At 52.5% G+C, this 22,863-nt stretch overlaps 1 protein-coding gene and 1 pseudogene across 3 annotated transcripts in view; both read right to left on the bottom strand.

Moving 5' to 3' along the window:
- Nucleotides 1–2,127: 2,127 nt before the first annotated feature.
- On the bottom strand, nucleotides 2,128–3,816 carry LOC122424815 (annotated as a pseudogene).
- A 4,530-nt stretch (nucleotides 3,817–8,346) lies between these two features.
- The window catches only part of PRKCD (protein kinase C delta), a 29,981-nt gene continuing 15,464 nt past the window's right edge, over nucleotides 8,347–22,863 (bottom strand). For 2 of the 3 annotated variants that reach the window (XM_043442975.1, XM_043442977.1), the window contains 17 exons: nucleotides 20,640–20,773; nucleotides 19,330–19,529; nucleotides 18,009–18,069; nucleotides 17,680–17,842; nucleotides 17,549–17,580; nucleotides 16,821–16,906; nucleotides 16,430–16,559; nucleotides 15,777–15,877; nucleotides 15,008–15,101; nucleotides 14,724–14,821; nucleotides 14,384–14,557; nucleotides 13,981–14,072; nucleotides 13,352–13,414; nucleotides 12,451–12,589; nucleotides 12,111–12,299; nucleotides 11,384–11,512; nucleotides 8,347–8,956 (listed from right to left, as the gene is read on the bottom strand). In XM_043442975.1, the coding sequence (XP_043298910.1) occupies nucleotides 8,798–8,956; nucleotides 11,384–11,512; nucleotides 12,111–12,299; nucleotides 12,451–12,589; nucleotides 13,352–13,414; nucleotides 13,981–14,072; nucleotides 14,384–14,557; nucleotides 14,724–14,821; nucleotides 15,008–15,101; nucleotides 15,777–15,877; nucleotides 16,430–16,559; nucleotides 16,821–16,906; nucleotides 17,549–17,580; nucleotides 17,680–17,842; nucleotides 18,009–18,069; nucleotides 19,330–19,529; nucleotides 20,640–20,754 (2,025 nt within the window). In that variant the 5' untranslated portion in view covers nucleotides 20,755–20,773 and the 3' untranslated portion in view covers nucleotides 8,347–8,797. Of the gene's footprint in view, nucleotides 8,957–11,383; nucleotides 11,513–12,110; nucleotides 12,300–12,450; nucleotides 12,590–13,351; nucleotides 13,415–13,980; nucleotides 14,073–14,383; nucleotides 14,558–14,723; nucleotides 14,822–15,007; nucleotides 15,102–15,776; nucleotides 15,878–16,429; nucleotides 16,560–16,820; nucleotides 16,907–17,548; nucleotides 17,581–17,679; nucleotides 17,843–18,008; nucleotides 18,070–19,329; nucleotides 19,530–20,639; nucleotides 20,801–22,863 lie in introns of all 3 variants that reach the window. The other variant, XM_043442976.1, reaches the window with a different exon arrangement.

Raw genomic sequence — 22,863 nt, 5'->3', positions numbered from 1 at the left:
GCTATCCAGCCATTACAAACTTGAGCCAGGATTTAAGGGCAATCTTTTTTTTTTTCCTTAAAAAAAAAAAAAAAAAAAAAAAACCTTGTTTCCAGAGTACTCAAGAACAGTTAAGCTAACTAGACCCATTTTTAATAGAATGCAAGCATGTTGTGAAGTGAGTTACTTTTTAACTTGTCATTGATGCAAAATGCATCTAATTCGCTTAATTTTTTCTCAGCTCATGATTTAAACCCAGGAAATGGCTCAGAGAGGTTTTGCCGATACTATTGATGGCAAGTTTCCAATGGGCTGTGGCTGGCTACAGCTGTCTTGCTCTTGAGCCAGGTCCCAACCCTCAGCTGGGGCAATGGACCAATGCCACCTGCCACCTGGAAGACATTGATTGCTGAGTTCCTGGGGTTAGGTCACCTGCTGCTGCTAATGCCACAAAGCAGGACTGGCAGCCACCCCCTGTTTTTACCTACTCTTTACTGTGTCCCCAGAGCAGGGGCAAGGGAACTCATATTAGTCATTCACACCTTAGTAAGGAATAAATTGGGGGAAATGGGATTCTAATTGGGTGATGGATGCTAGGGAATGGGGTTGAGGTTTGGGGCAGTCCAGAGACCCTCTTTATGCCAGGGGAGCTGTCTAGATGTGTAATCTCCCCATCTCTGACTCTCTGCAAAATGGTCCTCAAGCACCTTGTTGCTGGAATATTTCCTCAGAGTAATGATAGTAGGTGGGTTATAGCACTGAATATGTGTCTAGCACAAAATGGTCCTCCCTGGGCCTGAGAGCCTGCCTCCCACCAGAGGGCGCTATAGCCACCCCAGCTGCTGCAGGCTCCCTCCCCTGTGCCTCTTTGACCCGCCACTCTTTTGCCTGTGGTGGGCGCTCCCACAGGAGTGCCAGGGTCCAGCAGTGGAACCTTCCTCACACAGGGGCTGAAAGGTACTGGTTGGTGACTTTGCCTTCCAGGGTGTGGCCGGCTCACAGCAGCATCTCCCTGCTCCAACAGGATGACCGGGCAAAATGTAGATTCCTGAATCTCAACCAAGTGACTCTCAGTTCTGGTGCCCATTGGATTGTGGGGCGATTTAGCAATACTGATGTGGGGTCCCCTCCAGAGACCACCTAGAACTAGACCCAGGGCGGCCTGGGCATCACGTTCCGGTGCACAGTCAGGGCTGATACCTGTTGGTTAGAATCTGGCATAAAGGACGTATCTTAGCAGGATGCGTTGCATGCCGACTATGAGAGCCACTGCCATGAAGGGATTGTGATCTGCGCAGCCCATTCATTCATCCTTCACTTTTGGGTGACCACATAAGCTGGCACATGGAACCACAGAGTGGAATCACTCTGAAATTATGGTTCTCTAACTTGCTTGTCTCGATCCCCTTGTCCTGCACCACTTTCCACATCAGGGAAGTATTTAACCACCACCCCACCCACCCCTAGCTGTTGAGGGTCCTGCTTGCTTCTGGTTTTCCCCAATTAATCCATGAGGTGGTGGGTATCCTGATCAGTTTCCAAGGGCCTCTAGGTGAGTCTCCTTTGGGTAACTGCTTGGGAAGGGGGACTGCTGAGTCATGGGGTGGGTGCATTTTAGGTTTTAACTGAAACTGCCAAGGTGTCCTCCTGCAATCTGGTCAGAAGGCCCAGGGGTTCCAATGTGCAACTGACAGGCTGCTGTCCTAAGCAACTTTCATCCCCTTGAAGGGAAGGGGTCACCAAGGCTGCTATTTACTAAGCATCTACTGTGTCTGGAGCCCACGGGATGCACTTACAGAAATCATCCTAGTCCACAAGCAGCATCATAGTTACAGGCATAACTTGGCGATATTACAAGTTTGGTTCCAGGACACCAAAATAAAGCATGAGTCACACAAAGGTTTTGGCTTCCCAGTGCACATAGAAGTTGTGTTTAGATTATCCTGTAGCCTATTAAGTATGCAATAGCATTCGGTCTGAAAAAAGTGTACAGTGGTGGTCCGGTGGTTAAGACTCCACACTTCCACTACAGGGGGCATGGGTTCTATCCCTTGTTGTGGAAGTAAGATCCCCCATGCCGTGCTTCAAGGCCAGAAGGTAAAATAATAACAAAATAATTTAAAAATTTAAAAATGTATATACCTCACTTACACAGTACTTTATTGCTAAAAAATGCTAGCCATCATCTGAGCCTTCAGCAACTCATAATCTTTTTGCTGGTGGAGGGTCTTGCCTCAATGTTGGTGGTCACTGACAGATCAAGGTGTTGGCAGCTTGAAGACTGAGGAAGCTGTGGCAATTTTTTTTTCAGCTGATCCCTTTTATTTAGAAACCCTGCACCTCTTTGCTTTGATGAAGTCACATAGCTTTTCTTCAACTTATTAAAAAAAAATTCTACCTAAAATAGCTGTATTTTTTAAATAACAAATATACTGCCAGCTTGTAGAGCTGGGGAACTGGGTGCTGTGTATCAACTTCCATTATCATTTCTCCCCAAATGCTGCTGCTACTGCCATTGGTGTCCATATGCTTCCTCTTGCTGAAGCTGTCAGTTCCTCAATTTCAGCATTTAATTTACGCATTACCCACTCCATTTCTTCTTGGCCTTTATTAGCATTTGATGATATCATACTTGCCATCAGCCCTTCAAGGTAATGGCTGAGACTGACTCCTTTCACGGTAATTATGGCTTTATGAGTCAAAATAGTTTTTCTGAGTCTTGAGGATGTGGTTTGTATGTAAGTCTCCCATCTATTCAAACCATATTTGTAAGTGAAATATTTGTAGATTTAAATTCCTTTGTTTTCTCTACAGGATCCACTACAGAATATTCTTGCACAGATGTTTTGGTCCTTGCTGCACCAATAATAGATTTCACAATGGAAGGCAGTCCCCACTCTGTGCTGAGAAGTCTATGACTGTGCAACTTTCCAGAGGGATCTATGTGTCTGTCCAGTACATCAACTCCAACCACACTCAGGTTCAAAGGGTTTGAACTGCAGCTGTTGTAACAGTTTCCCATGGGTGGTCAAAGTTGTGCTCCGAAGTCCAGATCGTCATGGTACTGGTGGCCAGCATGGTGTCAGGGCGGCCTAGTGGCAATTTCTTACAATAAGACAGCAATGAAGTTTGCTGTATCAAATGACTCTTCTGTTCATGAGCAATTTTTCTGTAGTACACAGTGCTGTTTGATAGCATTTTACTCACAGTAGAACTTCTTGCAAACTTGGAGTCGGTTCTCTCAAGCCCTGCCACTGCTTTATCAACTTCGTTTATGTAATATCATTCTAAATCCTTTCAACAATCTTCACAGCATCCTCACCAGGAGTAGATTCTGTTCCAAGAAACCACTTTTCTTTGCTTGTCCATAAGAAGTAATTCCTTGTTCATTTAAAGTTTTGTCATGAGATTACAGCAATTCAGTTATGTGTTCAGGCTCTACTTCTGGGGCTTCTGTGATTTCCACATTTGCAATGACTTCCTCCAGGGAAATCCTGAACCACTCAAAGTCATCCATGAGGGTTGGAATCAAATTCTTCCAAACTCCTGTTAATGTTGATGTTTTCTGACCTCTTCCCATGGATCACATGGCATCTAGAATGGTAAATCTTTTCCAGCAGGTTTTCAATTTTCAGATCCATCAGAGGAATCACTATCTGTGGCAGCTATAGCCTTATGAAAGGTATTTCTTTTTCCCTTTTAAATTTTATTTTGGTTGTGCTGGGTCCTTGTTGCTTAGTTGCAGTGCGCAGGGGCTTCTCTTTCACTGAGGTGTACAGGCTTCCCACTGCAGTCACTTTTCTTGTTGTGGAACACCGGCTCCAGGTACACGGGCTTCAGTAGTTGGAGCACACGGACTCAGTAATTGTGGCATGTGGGCTTAGTTGCTCCATGGCTTGTGGAATCTTCCTGGACCAGGGATTGAACCTGTGTCCCCTGCACTGGCAGGTGGATTCTTATCCTCTGTACCACCAGAGAAGTCCCTGAAAGGTAATTTTTAATAAGATAAGACTTGAAAGTCAAAATTACTCTTTGGTTCATAGGTGGGATGTTGTTTCAGTGGGAATGAAAGCAACATCAATCTCGTACATATCTATCAGAAGCCTTGAGTGACTAGGTACATTGTCAATAAGCAGTAATATTTTGAAAGGAATCTTTTTTTCTGAGCAGTAGGTTTCAACAATATGCTTCAAGTGTTCAGTAAACCATGTTGTAAATAGATGTGCTATCATCCAAGCTTTATTGTTCCATTTACAAAGTACAGGCAGAGTAGATTTAGCATCATTCTTACGGGCCCTAGGATTTTTGCAAACGTAAATGAGCACTGGCTTTGGCTTAATCTCACCAGCTGCAATAGCCCCTAATAAGAGTCAGCTTGTCCTTTGAAACTTTGAGGCCAGCCAATGACTTCTCTCTAGCTATGAATGTTCTCGATGGGATTTTCTTCCAAGATAAGGCTGTTTTATCTACAATGAAAACCAGTTGTTTAATGTAATCACTTTCAGTAATTATCTTGGTTCTCTTCTGGATAACTTGCAGCTTCTACAGCAGCCCTTGCTACTTCTCCTTGCACTTCTTTGGAGAAAGTTCTTTCCTGAAACCTTGTAAACCAACCTCTGCTAGTTTCAACCTTTTCTTTTGCAGCTTGCTCACCTCTGTCAGCCTTCACAGATCTGAAGACAGGACCTTACTCTGGGTTTCCCTGGCGGCTCAGATGGTAAAGAATCTGCCTGCAATGCAGGAGACCCGAGAATCCCATGGGCAGAGGAGCCAGGCAGGCTACAGTCTATGGAGTCCCAAAGAATCGGACATGACTGAACGACTGACTGTGAAAGTCGCTGTCGTGTCCGACTCTTTGCGACCCCATGGGCTAGACAGTCCTTGGAATTCTTCAGACCAGAATACTAGAGTGGGTAGCCTTTCCCTTCTCTTGTGGATCTTTCCAACCCAGGGATCAAACCCAGGCCTCCTGCATTGCGGGAGGATTCTTTACCAGCTGAGCCACAAGGGAAGCAACTAACACTTTCCCTTTTTTTTCAGGGCCTTACTCTAGATTGGACTTCCCTGGTGGCTCAGATGGTAAAGCGTCTATCTACAATGCGGGAGACCCAGGTTGGATCCCAGGGTCAGGAAGATTCCCTGGAGGAGGAAATGGTAGCCCACTCCAATACTATTATCTGGAAAATCCCATGGACAGAGGAGCCTGGTAGGCTACAGTCCATGGGGTCTCAAAGAGTCGGACACGACTGAGCGACTCCACTTTACTTTACTTTACTGTAGATTAGGCTTTGGCTTAAAGGAATGCTATGGCTAGTTTGATGTTCTTTCCAGACCACTAACACTTTCTCCACATCAGCAGTAAGACTGTTTCACTTTATCATTTGTACAGTCACGGGATTAACACTTTTAATTTCCTTCAAGAACTCCTTTACATTCCCAACTTGGCTAACTGGCCAGAGGCCTAACTTTCAGCCTGTCTCAGCTTTCCACATGCCTTCCTCACTGACCTTAATCACTTCTAGCTTTAGATTTAAAGGAATGTGTGACTCTTTCCTTTCACTTGAACATTTAGAAGTGACTGAAGGGTTGTTAATTGGACTAATTTCAAAACTGTTGTGTCCTGGGACTTTCCTGGTGGTCCACTGGTTAAGAATCTGCCGTCCGATGCAGAGGACATGGGTTTGATCCCTGGCAGAGAACTAAGATCCCACATACCTGCAACGAAGCCTGCACGCTACAGCTACTGAGCCCGTGCAATGCAAAAAAACATCCTGAGTGTTGCAACCAAGACCCAGCGCAGCCAAAAATAAATAATATTTTTTTAAAAGAAAATATGTTTAAAAAACAACAACAACACAATTCTGTTGTGTCTCAGAGAATAGGGAGGCCAAGAAAAGGAAGAGAGATGGGGGAATAGCCAGTCAGTGGAGCAGTCAGAACACACATAGCATTACAGGTTAAGTTCTTATATGGGTGCAGTTTGTGGTACTGCAAAACAATTACGATAGTAACATCAGAGATCACTGATCACCATAACAGATATAATAATTATCTAAAAATCTGAAATATCCAGAACATCACCAAAATGTGACACAGAAACACAAAGTGAGCAACTGCCATTGGAGAAACAGCACTGATGGACTTGCTCCATGCACGGTTGCTGCAGACCTTACATTTGTAAAGAACATGATGTCACAGAGTGCACTAAAGTGAAGCGCAACCAAACACAGTCTGCCTCTATCCCCGATTTACAGGAGAGGAAACTGGAGCTCCAGGAGGCCGTCACATACTGAGGTCACACAGCTAGGGACGTGCAGGGTTTGAAACCAGGGGCATGTGACAGAGCCCTGCCCCTGCCCCCAGGACCTCCTGCATCTGTGTTAGTCTGCTCGGCATGAGTGTGAGGCCTGCTACACATTTGAGGTGGGACCAGAGCTTGCTGCTCTGCCAGCAAACCTACTTGACAAGTGGAGGGCTGTCTGCCTGTTTCCAGACCCCCGATCCCAGTGAAAGTGTGACTCTGGGCCCAGCCACTGTAGGCATTTCTTGGGCCTCCAGGCAGGCCTGATGCCTACCCAACTCTGGGAACAGGTCTGGAGCTGCACGGCTTTCCAGGCAGTTCTGCAGCATCTCCAGTAGCTTGCTCTTCTGTCTCCTAGGCTTCGCCCAGGACCACCGGGTACTCAGCATCAGTCTCCAGGGGGTCCCTCAGAGCCAGGATCTCCACGAGGCAGCAGGGAGTAATAGTGCCATTTTACAGATGAGGAACTGAGGCCCACCGAAGAAACTCATGGCCGTTACAGTGTGTGGGTGGCGGACTAAACACACACTCCCATTCTTCCTGCCACCCTCCACTGCCTCTGGCTGAAAAACTACTTATTCCCCCAGCCCACGCTGGAGGAAATGGGGTCTGGGTGCACGGCCCCACCTTGGAGCTACAGAAAGGTGGTGAGAGGCTCTGAATTCACACACCAACTGTATTTCTGTTCTAAACTCACTCTGAACCAACCCAAGGCTGTCTGGGGCCTGGGCAGCAGGGGTCCCTAGGCTCCTCCTCTGGGCCCTCGTAGCCCCAGCGTGCCCCAGCACAGCCCCTGTCACCCAATGTCTCCCCGACCTGATTGTGAGCCCAAGGGGACAAAGCCCCACTTCTGGACGCACAGCAGGGACTCAAGCGTTTCCTGAGAAGATGGCAGGTGGGGGGAGGGGGGAAGGGGACGCTTGGTCTCTCCAGGGAAGGTTCGACACCCCCCAGCACCCTCCCTGGCCAGCACCAGCCCCCCTCCATATCCGACTCCTCTCCAGCTGTGGAAACTTGTACCTCAGCTCAGAAAATAAACTTGCTGGAAGCCAGCTGCTTGGCTGCCGGGGCCAGCCAATCAGGCTCTGGGGGCACCTCACCTACCACCAGGGACCAGGGCTGGGGGCGCTGGACCTGAAGGACTGGAGGGCGGGCCCTCCCCAAGGCCTGTGCCCCAAGAGAGACAGACGGGAAGAAACAGGAAACCGAGAGCAGGCCACTGAGGTGGTGGGGACACAGGCCTGCAGGCTCAGGGGCAGCAGCCACCCCCCGTTTCCTGGCTGCACGAGGGCACACTGGGGCAAGGCTCTCGACCCCGACCCAGCCACTCAGCATTTTCTCGCTTTTTTCACCTACCTGGCTCCCCTCCCTGTCCCCAGGGCTCCTGGGGAATAGATTCTAGAACTCAGACACAGACTCCTCTGTGGCAAGGGTGGGGACAAACTTGAGGAGTTAAACTGAATAACTCAGGCCCATTGTACAGATGAGGAAACGGAGATTTTGGATGATTAAGTGACATCTGAAAAGCCACATCTTTTGGCTCCTCTGCGATTTGAATCCACATCTGCCTGAAGTCTGAGCTGTATTTCCTTCCTCTCCCCTCTTCTCCTCCCCAGTCTAGGCTGGCCTCGCCACCTTTGCTCACGTCTTCTGGCTGGCCCTTGCACTGTCCTGCTCTTCCACGCTTGCCCCTCATTCTTCTGAGATGGACTTTCTGCAGCTGGTCCCATCACCCCAAAGAGACAACTGGGGCTCCCTCAGCCACCCAGAAAAGTTTTCTGCTTTTGGCCCCCAGCTTTGGAGCCAGAGGAAACCCATAAATACAAACACATTTGCATGAAAGCCCAGGGGTTCTGCATCTGCAGTTAACAGCTAGGTTTAGCGTCCAAGACAGCTGCCGGAAGTGGAAGCAGCAGCCACCAGCTTCCTGGGACAAATGTGTCCCATCAGCCAGGTTGGTACCACTTGGTGTTTATTTAGACAGACAAATCAAAGCACCTGGTGGTTCAAACACTTTGTGCTCCTTTTTCTTCTGGAGAGGGGGTAGGAGGTCGGGAGGGTGTGTGTCATATATATATAATATATATATTTTAAAAGATCAACATATCACCAGTCCCCCACATTTCTTCTCTACTGAGCAATATATACAGCCTATATATATATATATGTATGTGCATATATATATATAATATATATATTTTTCAATAGATAACTACATTCAAGTCATGAAACACAGGATTTACAATTTCCCTCTGAGGGCAGAGGAAAAGCAAATTCACACACAATTCACAGAGGAAGTACCATGAAAGCCCAGCTGGACAGGAGCTGAGGCCCCTCTGGGGGATACGGGGGGCGGGCAGCAGCAGAAATCACGACAACTGCACAGTTGCTTATCGTGGGGGGCAGGCAGGTGCCGATGAAGTGTGGGCCCCACCTGCGCTGCCGGGTCGGCAGGCAGTGCTGGCTGACCCAGGCTCCCAGGCTGGGATGGGTTTCTGGGGCACACGTTCTGGAACCTCAGTTTTCCAGGAGCCTCTCAAATTTGGGGTTCACGAAGGAGAAGCCAGCAAATGCTGTTTGGTCCATGGAGTCGATGAGGTTCTTGTCGCTGTAGGAGAGGCGCGGCTTCTCATTCAGGAACTCCTGGTCGAAGTTGCTGTAGTCTCCGGGTGACTTCTGCAAGCAGAGGGCAGGGGTGTGTAAGCAGGACTCAAAGGGCGTAGGTTCCTGAGGTTCCAGGGACCCACCCCTGGGGCCAGAATCCCTGCTGGGCTGGGCCAAGCAGAGCCATCTTTATTGAGAACAGAAAAGGGAGCCTCTCTGCTGGAAGGGGGATGCTGTCACCCAAGGGGCTGAGGGAAGCCAGCAGGGGGCCTGGAGGAGGAAAGGTGGGCATTTGCCCAAGCAGGCAATACAGCCCTGGGCCAAACCCCTCCCACTGACTGTTTCTGTAGGTCCCACAAGCTCAGACTGGATTTTGCATTTTTAAATGTTCAGGAAAAAAAACAAAAGGAGAATAAAATTTCATGACATGTGAAAATTAAATGAAATTCAATGGTTCAGCATCAATAAATAAAGTTTTATTAGTACACAACCATGCCTATTAACTGATATGCTGCTGTGTCTATGGCAACATCTATGGCCACTTTGAGACTATCTGGCCTGCAAAGCCTACAGTATTTTCTATCAGGCTGTTCACAGGAAAAGTCTGCCAACTCTGCTTCTCAGGGTACAGTGAAAGTGTGATAGAAAGAGGTCTCAAGCTGGTGGCCCTCAGGCCAAACTGAGTTGCAGGTACAACCATTTTGACTAGCCATTAGTTTCAATAGCATTTGAGCCAATTTTTTTTTTTGGCCGCACCACGTGGCTTGTGGAATCTTAGTTCCCTAGCCAGGGATTGAACCTGGGCCCTAGGCAGTGAAAGCTCAGAGTCCTAACCATTGGACTGCCAGGAAATTCCTGAGCCAATATTTTTAAATTAGGCAATATGACATCAAAATCAAGTTTTTGGGACTTCTCAAAACCACAGGTTCAATCCCTGGTTGGGAAAGTAAGATCCCATGTGCTGTGTGGTTCAGCCAAAAAAAAAAAAAATCCAGGTTCCTGGCTTCTTTGAAAAACTGACAGAGCAGAGCAGTTTAGGCCAGTTTCCTGGCAGGTCTGTCCACTCTTGGTGCTGAAACCCCTTGGCCAGCTCATCACAGGCCCTACCTCTTCCCTCCGAGAGGGATTGCTGCTGATTAGCACATATGCCTGGTGTTGTTTAAAATCAGTCCATCCCTCTTTCTGTCAAAAGCATGACACTAAACGCAGGCTGTGGGATATTCCTGCCTTGCCTGGTAGTAATGTGCCCAGTGCAGGAGGCGGCGAGTTTGAGGTCCCTGGAGTTGGGGGAGTTCTCTGTGGTCTTAAGACACAAACACTGGAGCACGTTACACAGGCTGCTAGGTGGGAACAGTGTCCTCAAGGAGCGAGGAGGAGGAAAGGAGAGACAAAGGAAGGGAGGGAAGAGCTGTGATCAGAGAAGGGCCTTGGCGTCCGACTTCTGAGAAGCCCAGCCTGCCTCTGCTCTCCTGCTTGCTCCTGGCGGCTTCTCTAGATTCTAGGCTGTTATGTACAGCAACCCTGCTTTCCTTGGAAAGCATCTGGCCCCAGCCTGGCCGAGCCTCCTCAGCCCTGCCCACATCCCATTTCCTCTCAGACCTACTCCAAACTCGGGACCCTGGCTCCTGCCGCCAGATCCTCATGGCAACTGATCATGTGTGGCCTTGTGACATCTCTCATACTGATGTCTTTTATCATAAATGATCACCAGCATGCAAGTTCTTATCTCTCTGAGGAGCTGGGGTCCTCCAGTTCTGGGGCTGGGCCTCCCACTCGGCTGTGCATGCAGCCCAGCTCAGTGCTCTGCACTCAGAAGGCACTCAGCATTTTCAATATTTATGGCAAAATGGATTGAATGGGTGGATGAATAGATGGAGGGAGGGAGGCCTTAACTCTGATTACCAAAGCATACTCCCCTGCACACAGTGGGTGTTAAAGAATGTATGGTTGGATTTCCCTGGTGGCGAAGTGGATAAAAATCCACCTGCCAAGGCAGGGGACATGGGTTCAATCCCTAGTCTGGGAAGATTCCACAATGCCTCAGAGCAACTAAGCCTGTGTACCACAACTACTGAGGTCTGTGTGCCTGGAGCCTGTGCTTCTCAGCGAGAAGCCACCACTATGAAGAGGCCAGGCCCCACAACAAAGAACAGCCCCCCGTTGCTGCAACTTGAGAAAGCCTGCGTGACGCAACAAAGACTCAGTGTAACCGTAAATAAATAAATAAAAGAGAATGTATGGTAAAGGGTGCTGGATCCACTGTTACCAAATGTTTGTTGAATGACTGACTGACCGAGGAGAGACCATGAGAACACAGGGGTAGAGGCTGTGACTCAGCCTGCCAGAAGGGTTGGGAAAGCAGATTCATCAGAAGAAGGGAGAGGCGGAGAGCATGTAAATGATGCAGGAGGGAGGAAGGGCAAAGCAGGAGGAGCCCACCCAGGAAGGCAGTAGGGGGCAATGTGGAGTGGCAGCCCCCACTGGAGTGGGATCACGTACCACTTTGGGCTTGAAGGGCGGCTCCACTGCACGTTTCTCCAGCAGAACCCAGTTGATGGTCTTGAAGAAGGGGTGGATTTTGATGTTCCCTGTCACTCCCAGCCTCTTGTTTATGTCCCGTTCAAGCAGCTGCAACCCAGCAAAGGAACCTGGTTAGCACCCAAGGGCTGCAGGAAACGGGTTCCTCAGAAAACCCCCAAGCAGGCCCACGGGTACCCGGGCCAGTCTGGCCCAGCCTGGCATCACACCCCAGAGCCTCTGGGGTGGAGGAGTCCTCTCTGGTCTCTGCTCCCAAGTCTGCATGGATGGGGGCTGCTGGGACTCCGGCTGGTGGGATTTGTGAGTAAAAGCAGTGGTCATTTACTGGGTGTTTACCGTCTGCCTGGCACAGGCCTGAGCATCACACATTTATGTTTCCCCCCTGCCAGAAGTCTGTGAGAAAGGTTCTCTCCTAGCCTCATTTTGTAGATAAGGAGACAGACTCAGAGTTTAGCCTAGGGTCCGTCTATCTCCTGACCCCAAGCCTGTCACTTCCATGCCAGACTGACTCAGCGCAGGGAACCCAGACAGGAGGTCCTGGGATCGCAGCAGGAGGGTGACTCCCCTGGGTGGGTGAGGACCAGAGCATCGGTGAGGCCACCATCCCTGAGACAGGGGGCTTCTGGCACTCCCAAGACCTGGTATCTGCCAGCCCCCACCCTGGCCAGCCCCGCCCAGGGCCTCCCACCTTCTCCAGGATGTCCTTGGACTCCCTGGTGATCCAGCGAGGATAGTACGGTGAGTCAACCCGGATGGACTCGAAGAGTTCGTCCTCATCATCACCATGGAAGGGGGACTGACCAATGAGCATCTCGTACAGAAGGACTCCGAAGGACCACCAGTCCACGGAGAACGAGTATTTCAGGCCCTGAAGGATCTGGAGCAGACAAAGTGTAGGAGCTGAGGGGGCCCCGGAATACAAGCCCCGGCCGGATCTCCTCAGCCTCCCAGTTGCGGCTCAGACATCACCAGTCATGCCCGCCCTGTGGAGGCAAGGTGTTGGCCGGGGCTGGGAGGGTGCCGCTCACCTCGGGGGCGATGTAGTCAGGGGTGCCGCAGAAGGTGCTGGCCTGTTTGTCCCCGGACATGTTCTCCTTGCACATGCCGAAGTCGGCAATCTTGATGTGGCCGGTGTGGTCCAGCAACACATTGTCCAGCTTGAGGTCCCTGCGGGGAAAGGACAGGAGGACTAGTCATTAGGGCCCACTCCCCTCCTCCAGGCAGCTCCCTCCCATATCCCCACTGGTAGTCTAGCATTCTCCCACAGGGATGGGGGAATGAGGAAGAGGAGGGCAAAGAAGTGCTAAATACAAGTGCTTCCTGCAAGCTGACTACTGTGTGTTCGACACATACCATCCTACTTCCCTAGAGTGAGTCTAGGCATGGACTGCATGTTATAATGTGCATCTCACACCACCTTTTAAAGCCTGGACCCTAGTACTCAGCACACACTGTCCCATGGATTGGTTTTCCACTTGACGACATCCCGTGGCATCATCCCACAACAGCACAGAGTCTGGCCTCATCCTTTGGCATAGATACATATGAATGGCAGGATAGGACTGTCATTTGTTGGGTGAGAATTTATGAAACCAATCCCTATGGGTGGAAGTTCAGAGTGCTCGGATGGGGCTTTAGAGGGAGACTCCATAGTGAGGGAGACACCATACCAGTCAGTGCTGCGCTCCCTGCCTGGCACTGAGTATGCTTGGGGAGTTCCCAGTCCCTGGAGCTGTGCCAGCCTCAGCTAAGGGGCCACAAGGAATTCTAGCAATGGAGTAGGTGGTTTAGGCAAATACCCAACTAAAAGACCGACTCCATGCAGAGATGGGGCCACAGCTGGACCGGGCCCCATTCAGAGCACTTCAGAGGATATGATGGGGTTGGGGCCTCCCCTCCTAAACACCCCCCATCTCCCGATCCCCGCACCTGTAAATGATCCCTTTCTGGTGCAGAAACTGTAGTCCACAGACTATCTCAGCCGCATAAAACCTGGATGAGACAACACACACACATACAGTGTCCTGAGATTTCTGTGAGCAGCCCCTGCTTCTCCCTAGGTCTTCTTCTGTCCCCCCAGGGACAGGAAATGCTGCGCATAACTTCACAGACAACCTGGGCCTCATCAAGTACATCTTGTGTTGGGCAAGTAGGGGCTGGTAGCCAAGACAGGAAAAAAAATTAAGAAGGAAAAAGCTCCAAAGGAGACCATTCTCTGTCCTAAGAGTGTATGCATTTATACAGATATGCCTATGTGCACACACACAGTTTAGCGGTGCATGCAGGTTTAAGGGCCACCCACCTGGGTCCTGCCTTGAACAAGATCCCCACCTGGCTGAGGCCCAAGGAGGGGACAGGATCTGGCATATGACCAGGCTGGGTTCCCAGCCACAGCTCACCCACCACCCCTGGCTTCCCACACCGGGCGGGGGATGGCCCTGGCCACCCCAAGTCTCTCCAACCCCAGCTCCAGCCCAGCCTAGCTTCTCCAGGGGCCAAGGAGAAGGAATGGAAGGCAGGCGGGCAGAGGGCTCTTCCCCCCATGGGGCCTCACGTACGTGGCACGGGAGAGCTCGAAGCGGCCTTTGTCCTGGATGTGGTACATCAGGTCGCCCCCATTGAGGAACTCCATCACAAAGAACAGGTGGTCCTGCAGTGGGGACAGTGGGGTGGGAGGATGGTGAGCAGAGGGACAGAAAGCAAAGGCAGGCACCCTGACAGGATCACCAGGGGCAGGCCCTAACAGGAAGCAGGGAACAACTCTGCCCTGGGGGACCTGCGGGGGGAAGAATGGCCCTGCCCGGAGACATCTGAGGACGGGGGAACTCAGCCCTGCCTTAAGTGATCTGAGGAAGAAGAAGGGGCCCTGTTCTGGCGAGTCTCAACGGGAGATGCGGCCCTGAGCTGAGCAACTGAGGAGGGCTGTGGGCCAGGGGCATTGACAGTGGGTGGGCCAGGCACCTTGGTCTGGAAGGTGCAGAAGAGATGGGTGAGAAATGGATGATCCCCGGCGAGCGCCAGCACACGCTTCTCCACCATGGTGCACTCCACGTCGTCATCGATCAAGACCACGTCTTTCTTGAGAGCCTTGATGGCGAAGAATTCCTTTTTGCCCTTCAGCTCTGCGAGCAGCACCTGATGGATGTAACAGGGGTGCTGAGCGGGGGAGGGCCAGAACCAAGTCCAGGGTGCGTGGCCCCACCCCACCGGGAAGCAGACAGGGAGGGTGGGAAGCAGGCGTCCCCGGGATTCTGGGCTCAGGTGGCTCAGGCTGCCTGCCCCGGGGCCATGGGGCTCTCACCTTCCCGAAGCTGCCTTTGCCCAGGACCTTGACGAAGGTGAAGTTGTCAATGCTGCACTTGGTGCTGCTCTCCCAGATCTTGCCGTAGGTCCCAGTTTCTGCCGAGACATGGCCGCTTCCGACTCTGGTCTCTGCCCGGAGGCCCAGAGGGTGGCCCTGCCCTGCTGGATCCCTCCCAACGGAGGGGCCTCCTCTACAGGCACGTTCGACTGTGTGGGGAGACAGGGTCCCATGCTGGCGGGGGAGGGGAGGGGCCTTCTTGGAAGGCATGGGCATAGCTTTACCTGCGACATCATCTCCAGAGACTCCTGGCTTTTTCTCAAAATTCTGGTAGATCCCAACAGTCTCTTGGGCCTCTGATTCCTTCTTTAAAGATCTCTGGAGGAGGAGGTGGGGGTTGGTGGGGAGGCACCCAGAGGTCATAGCATGGTCAGAACTCCCAACCCAGAGGGAGGACCCCAACCATCCATAACTCCACCCTCAATACCAATGGGGGACAGCGAGGGGCAGAGCCCAGGACGCCTAGGTGGTGCATGTGAGCAAGAGAGTACACACAGAGACACACATACACACACTTCTAGCACAGAGATGCCTTGGAGGTCTGAAAGGCACTGGTTACAAACAAAAGTTTTGGAAATTGAATCCTACCCACCCAACCACTTAATAGAACCTAGACTTATTTTTTGTTGTGGTGGTTGTTTTCCTTCACTTGTGATAGATTCTACAATTTTAAAGTTTTGTGACATCCTTCAAGCTTCACCCACATACCCAAACACACACACACAAAACATAAACATATAAAGGCTTTAGTTCCAAGAGTTCCAAACTTGCAGTCCTCCAGGTTCACCCTCAGAGCACTGCTTGAATAACTAATATCTTAAGAGAACAAGCCCACCACTTTCTAATGGCCAGACCTTGAAATGGGTCTTTCAGAAGTGGGGTCTTAGGTATAAATGCCCCTCACTGCAGTTCACCCCCCAGGAGTGAGCATGAGCCTGGACTGGTCCCCAACCCCAAGACCCTCTGTCCAAGCTCCCCACAGTGCCTGCCCACCTGGCTAACTTGGTTCAAGGCCTCGGCCAAGAGCTTTTGGTTGATGCCACAGAGGTTGGCTACTTTCGTCTGGCACTTGTGATGCACGTTCATGCCACAGTCTGTGGTGGGAAGAGAAGCAGACCATCAGGGCTCTGGCCCAGGCTGGCAGCCAGTAGGGCGGGGAGGGACGGAGGAGAAAGGAGGGCAAGGTCTGCTGGGTTTCCTGCCTTTAGAAAAAGATGTATCTGAAATCATCACCACAAATCTTTTCTTACTTAAAAAATAAAAAACAAATGTCTGGGACAAACTAGAGAAGTCCCTTTTCCTCCAGAGGTCTCTTGCTACAGTGAAGCTGGAGGTCAGGAGAGGGCCAGTGAGGAGCGTGTTTTAAGCTGCTGAGACAGGCCCCTCCAACTGAGCACCTTCAGCACCGTTCTTCTAAGTGACTGGGGCCAACTTGACTCTAAGCCCCATTTTATAATGGAAGACATGGAGCTTAGAGCAGTGGGGCCACCTTCTGATGGTCTCACAGCAGTAAAGGGTAGTCAGTTGGGCCAGTGGGGAAGGGCCAGGAGGCCTCACCCACGTGAGATTCCCCAAGTGAGGCAGCAAAGGCAACCTCAGCTGGTCATGGTTCCCACCCTTCCCACCCCCGCCCCCGCCGCATGCACCTTCACACTTTAATCCCTGCTTCACCAGCCCCCAGAGCAGGCTGCCACAGTGGTCACAGAAGGTGGGGCTCATGTAGTTATAAACCTTGAACCGGTGCGGCATGTCGATGTTGAAACGTTCTTTCTGGAACTGGGATGCAGGGTCACAGGTCAAAGCTCACATGCCAGCTCCAGCCCCTTCCTCCCCACTAACTCTCCCCAACCCAACCCCACACATGGTAGATTTCCCAAGAGGGCCCCATAGGGAATGGGAAATCCAGGGATCCCAGGGGTCAACCCAGGAGAAGGAAGGATGAAGGAAAACAGGGAGGAAGGGAGACCCGACAGGGAAGGGGTGGGGACAGCTTGGATCCCCGCCACCCCCCGACCCCTGCCCTGGGCCCAGCCTCACTATGGTGTCCCGACTGTTGGCTGCAGTGCCTGTACACCGGCCGATGATCTTGTCGATGCATTTCTTGTGGATGGCAGCATTACATTCTTGAGGAGGCACAGGCCCAGGAGGGGGACGGGAAGGCCCAGGAAGGGCAGAGTCTGTGAGCTGGCGCCCGCCGGCCCAGTCCTGCCCTCTACACAAAGCCACCGTTCTCCCCGACCACCCACACCCTCACTCCACAGAGGCCTCGGCCCCGGAGCTTGATTTTTCTCTCCTCCCGCCAGTCCCTGTGGGAGGAGCCTGGGAAGGATGGGGCAAGGAGGACAGGCTGATCTGGGGTGGGGAGTCCTCAGAGATTAGGGAAGGCTCAAGGAGTCTCGGTGGGCAGGGAGTGGGGCAGAAGGGAAGGATGGGGTGGGGCTGGCACTGCGAACTGGAAGCAGGGGAGTCCTTGTTGTGGTCCAGGACGGCACACAGCTCCTAAGCTCTCTCATCCTCTAACCCAGCCTCCCACACACACACAGATGCACCCCTACACAGAGACCCTCAGGCACACATGCACAGCAGCGGAGGAAGGACAAGACTTCTTACACGGGATGCTTACAGTGCACCACTCACACTCAGAACACAGCTTTACGTATTTTATCCCATCTGGTCTTCACAATGACTCTACTATCCCCATTTCACAGATGAAGAAACTGAGGCACAGAGAGGTTAAGTACACACCGGGCCGTGGAGACACTTACGCCTGCACTTGTAGCCTTGCTTGTTGAGACCCCTGAAAGGCAAGTGGCCAGTCTGGGTGAGTATGGGAAAGGCCAGGGATGGGGGCCCTCCTTCCCCGCTGCCCCACCCCGGTGGGCACAACCAGTCTCACCAAACAAACTCTCTGCACACGGAGCAGAATGTGGGCTGCCCAAAGAAGGTGGCGATGAACTCGTGGTTCCTGATATAGTGAATTTTGGCCTGTTTGATAGCTCCACGGCGGTTCATCGTTGGGAACTTGGCCTCGTCTTCACCCCGCATAGACTGCTTGCAATCTGGGGGCCAGTGAGTAGAGAAGTCAACCCTGGCCCTTGGGAGGGGCCTTACCCTTTCAGTCCCTCCCGGGGCAGTCCCAGCCAGACCACTGATGGAAGGTGCTTCCCTAAACCTCCATTCTGGCCTCTGAACCTCCATCCCCAGCCCAGGTAGGGAGGGGCTTACCTACGTCTTCCAGGAAATACTGCACTGACATCAACACCTTGGCCTGGGGTTGCAAGTCCAGCTGCAGGGGTGAGGGTGGGGGAGTCAATGAGGGCGGGCCTGGGCCAAGCCAGACTCAGAACCCGCCCCCATGGTTGGTCCCTCAAGGCCCAGGGAGTCCTGGCCTCCGGCCGGCCACCTGTCTGCCCAGAGTGGGCAGGGCCCCACCCCTGAGCCCCGCCCCCACCCTCATCCTGGGGTATTATTACATTTGGGGAAGTGAAAGGATCCAGCCCACACCCAGCTTGGCCACATGGCCCTGGGAACAGAGTGGGAAGGGAAACTCCCCACCCTCAACCCCGGCCACTCCCTTCACAAGGATCTTAGAATGTAGGTACCCCTCCCCGCCCCCCCAGATATACATAGGCACACGCGCACTGAAACAGTGCTGGTTCTCTCTGTGGCCAGTCTCCTCACACAGACTGGCTGGTCCTCAGGGCAGGGCCCTCAGCTTCCCCAGACCTGGAGCCCGACTGTGTCCGCTGGGGCACTGGACAGACACACGAGGTGTCTCTGCCTGATTATTCAAGACTGGGTGCAGCCCCAGGTCAACCTCTGTCCTGGCCAGTTCCTTCACCCCTCACTGGAGGCTGAGCAGAGTCTCCATGGTCACAGGGTCTTTCCTGGGGGTGGGGGGGTGCATCTTGGCTGCAGGAGCCCACGTGTAACCCCAGGGGGTAGGGATGCTCTGCCAGCATGGGGATCCTGTGGCCACAAGGGACACACGGCCACATGTAGGTGCAAAGTCCAGGTTTGGGTAGGTGAGTGGCAGGCTATGATCCTGCTCCCCACTCCTTTGCTGTGGAAGATCGTAACTGGTGTTCCCCAGTGCCTGCCTGGCCCTGGAATATCTGCGAAGATTCCAAACAGAACTGGGAACAATGGGGGCCTCTGGGAAGTGGGGCCTGGGGCCTGGTGTTGGAGCCAGGAGCTGCCCTTTTGGACAGCTTGAGATGTTTAACTCTGTACATCCTGCCTTTGCAAAATTAAAAGGGAAAAAATCAGCCACAACATCAGGAGGGCTCTCTTGAGAGCTGTCTGGGGGCCAGGTGCTGCAGTAAGCCCTTCACCCTCAGCTTTTCATTCCTTCGAACAACTGACCCCAAGGTAGGTCTCTTTAGCAGCTTCTCCTTTTACAGATTCAGAAACGGACTCAGAGAAGCTAAGGATCTGATGACTCGCAGGACCAGGATTCAAACCCAGGTTGTTGGTGGCTGGAGCCTGGGGTGCCCTTGGCCCTCCCCGCTCCCTTTGCCCACCCATGTTGTGCTGCGCTCCTCACCCAGAACTCGGCTTTGCCATTGTTCTTCTTGCAGCGCTCGGCCAGCACGGACACACCCACTGTCGCCTCGGACAGCGGCTCTTCGGCGGCCCGCATCAGCACGACCTGGATGACGCGGCCCTCGTAGACGTGGGCGTCGAATGTGGACCTCCACTCGGGGTACATCGTGGGTTTCTTCTGCACCAGCGTCTTCCCGCGCTCTGCAGTGGGCCGGCAGGAGAGGTCGGGCGAGGGCCCCTCCGCCCCTCCCTCCCTGACCTCCCCGTGGCCTTGCATCCTGCGGAATCTGCCTGCTCTCTCCCCAAGGGCCCAGGTCGCCATGCCTCAGCCCTCACGACTGTGCTCTGCACGCCTCACCATCTCACTCATGATCTATTCCAGAACACAGAAACACTGGCCGTTCCCTGAGGGCGCCCCTGGGCCTTTGTTCTTGCTATTTCCTTTTCCTGTGACCCTCTTCCTCCAGCCCCTCTTAGATGTCGCCTTCCCTTATGCATTCACTCAGTGAATACTGCTGTGGGCTCCCACACACCAGCCATGATACTGGACATGTCATGTGCCTGTCCTAGAGCCCCAGTTCTAGGCAGAGACATGAATCAGTTCACCCCTCAAGTGAATATTAAATCATAGCTGTGAAAAGACTGAAGAGAGTAATGTCAGTGGGTCTAGACCTACCCATGGTCAGGTGGCCTGCCCCAGCCTAAGGGTCAGGGAAGGCTTCCTAAAGGAAGAGACAGCTTAGCTGAGACCTAAAGGATGAGCCAGGGTTCACCAGGCAAGGACAGAAGCAAGCAGGAATGATGTGAGATGTCTGCTTCTTCCAGGAAGCCCTTCCTGACTGCAGCCTGGGATGGTACCTCGTCTGGATTTCCTTATCACAAGATTCACTGTCTGGCTCCCCCACCTGACTGTGAGCCCCATGAGGGCAGAGCCTGGTCAGCCTTGGAGCATGGCAGTGTCCTCTGTTCCCAGCACAGGGCCTGGCACAGATGGACACATGGAGCTCCTGCAAGGAGCCCATTCTTGGCAAAACAACCAATGGGGAGGAACCAGAAGCTCTGGACTCCAGAGAAGGTTCCATGTAGCCAGTGCAGGAGGTCCTATAGGCAGTGAGTAGTTTCTACTGTCCTGCACTGCCAGGTGAGCTGGGCAGGGAGATGAGGACAAGGAAGAGAAGGATCCCTCAAACGTTCTAGAACAAGATAATTCCTTCCACTGCCGTTGCCTCCTGGCTCTGAATTCCCTGCCCCACTGGCAATTCCCTGTTGCCAGTGACTGCAAAATGGGTGGGGTCCAGCCTCCAGCCCTACCTGTGCTGAGAGCCTCCTTCATCTTCACAGCACAGAAGGGCTGGCTTGCCTCGTCCGCGGCTTTCAGGGAGCCCAGCTCGTAGGAGTTGAAGGAGATGCGCAGGAACGGTGCCATGTTGGGGCCTGCAGTGGGGCTGCGGAGACAGAAGACCTGAGGCAGGCTGTAGGCACAGCCCAGGGAGGGTGGTCAGGTTCCCACTCCCCTCAGAGCTTCCACATGGTCCTTAAAAGCACTAGTCCTAGTTGCCAATATTAAAACTAAGTTTTACGTAAGACGACATTTGTGACTTCCCTGATGAAACTGGAAGGTGTAACATCAGGCCCACTGGGCAATATCTGGCTGGCACCCCCCCCTTGGTTGAGCACCCCTGCCAGTTCACTCTAGTTCAAAGCCCTGCTTACACTTCTCTCCAAATCCTACCTGGGCCCTGGAGACATGTGAGCCTGTGACTTCCACCTTATTTATTTGGAGAGTCAGTCATTCAATGCCTTCTTTAATAGTCAATGGCTAGGCACCTACTATGTGCAGGTACCGAGTATATGCTGGGCTCCAGCACCTCAGTGGCAGCCAAGATGGGAAGGACAGTACCCCATCCTCCTTGCCCCCTGCAGCCCTGCTTGGTTTTCATAGTTTGGTGTTTGCTCATAACTACCTAGGCAGACAGGGCTTCCCTGATGGCTCAGTGGTAAAGAATCTACCTACAGTGCAGGAAACACAAGTTGATCCCTGGGTCATAAAGATCCCCTGGAGAAGCAAATGGCAACCCACTCCAGTATTCTTGCCTGGGAAATCCCATGGACAGAGGAGCCTGGTGAGCTACAGACCATGGAGTCACAAAGAGTCCAACACAACTTAGCGACTGAGCATAGCACCCAAGTAGACAGCCAGGGTCAAGATGATCACCCCCACTTTCCCTACAGGAAACTGAAATTCTGAGGATGAAGCAGAACCTAAAGATGGGATTCTACTAATTAAGTCCCCATTTCGTCTGGGACCAGGGTAGTGAAAAGCCCCACCCAGATCGGTATGCCTGACACTTCTGAACCCAAGCCCCTTGGGTTCAGGCGCCTCTCGCCTACCTGGAAAGTTGCCTGCACTCTTAAACTAAATTTTTCCCAAATATAAAACTATTTTAATATTAAACATAATGTGAATTTGCTTATTATACCACACACATTGGCCCCACATGCCCCCATTCCTCACACTCAAATCAATGGTCATGACAGGTGACCCTGAGGGTCTTTTGGCTTGTCATTGTGGAGGATGCTCAGCTGTGCAAGCCCACAGGTGCACACTCATACACCTGCCCAGACACTGGCTCAGGGTCCAGGGTCCGTAGAGGGGAGCTCCACCACCGTGGCTGCAGGAATGCTCACTCGTGTATATCCACATATACACAGCCTTGCTCCATCCTGAACATAAGATGGCACAGAGGCAGACTAAGACATGTACCCCTATCCCCCCGCCACACATGCCTGTCTGCATAGACAACACCACCTTGGCCCCGGGACGTCTCCCCCAGCTCCTCCACATGGCCGCAGAGCAGCAGCCAGGTCCGCTGGGAGTTCCAAGCCCAGATGAGCTCACAGGAAACTCTGACCTCAGCCTGCAGCCCAGCCCAATGGTCCAGCCAGTCCTCTGAAGCCAGCCACCAGAATACAGAAGAGGGGCCAGGCAGGGCAGACTCCACCATGTCCCTTGCCCGGGCCTGGCTCCTACTTAGAAGGAGTGAGCGTGGGTGTGTGAGCTCACGTCTGAGACCAGCCGCACTGACCACTTAGCAGGCAGGGAGGGAAAGCCATCTGTGGGCTGCTGCCGCCTCCTCCCTGCGCCCCAAGCACGCATGAGTATGCAAGCTGGTGTTAGGGGAAGGGGGGGCGGCCATACATGTGGGTGTGACTCCACGGACATGATGTGTGTGCCTGTGAGGACGTGTGAGTGGGTGGCAGGCGGTGGGTACACAGTCAGTGCTGCAGTGGACGGTGAGCTGCACAGGCCTGGCTGGGAGTGCATGTCGGAGCCCGGGTGAGGGTCTCAAATTTCTAAGCAAAAGGCTATTGCGCTCCTCCTGTCACCCTGTGTGGTCTGGGGTTCCGGAAGGATCAGCATGACCTCAACACAGCACACACTTGCCTCGTGTCTGCAACCACATTCCAGGGCCTGACCCTCAGCAGACATGGCTCAGCCTCAGGCTTCCCAACAGTCCTGGCGGGGGCACTCTGA

The sequence above is a fragment of the Cervus canadensis genome, chromosome 22 (genome assembly GCF_019320065.1).
Source record: "Cervus canadensis isolate Bull #8, Minnesota chromosome 22, ASM1932006v1, whole genome shotgun sequence".
In the NCBI taxonomy this organism is placed as follows: Eukaryota; Metazoa; Chordata; class Mammalia; order Artiodactyla; family Cervidae; genus Cervus; species Cervus canadensis.
Note: the sequence above shows the minus strand (reverse complement) of the source record. Positions and strands in the feature narration are given on the sequence as shown.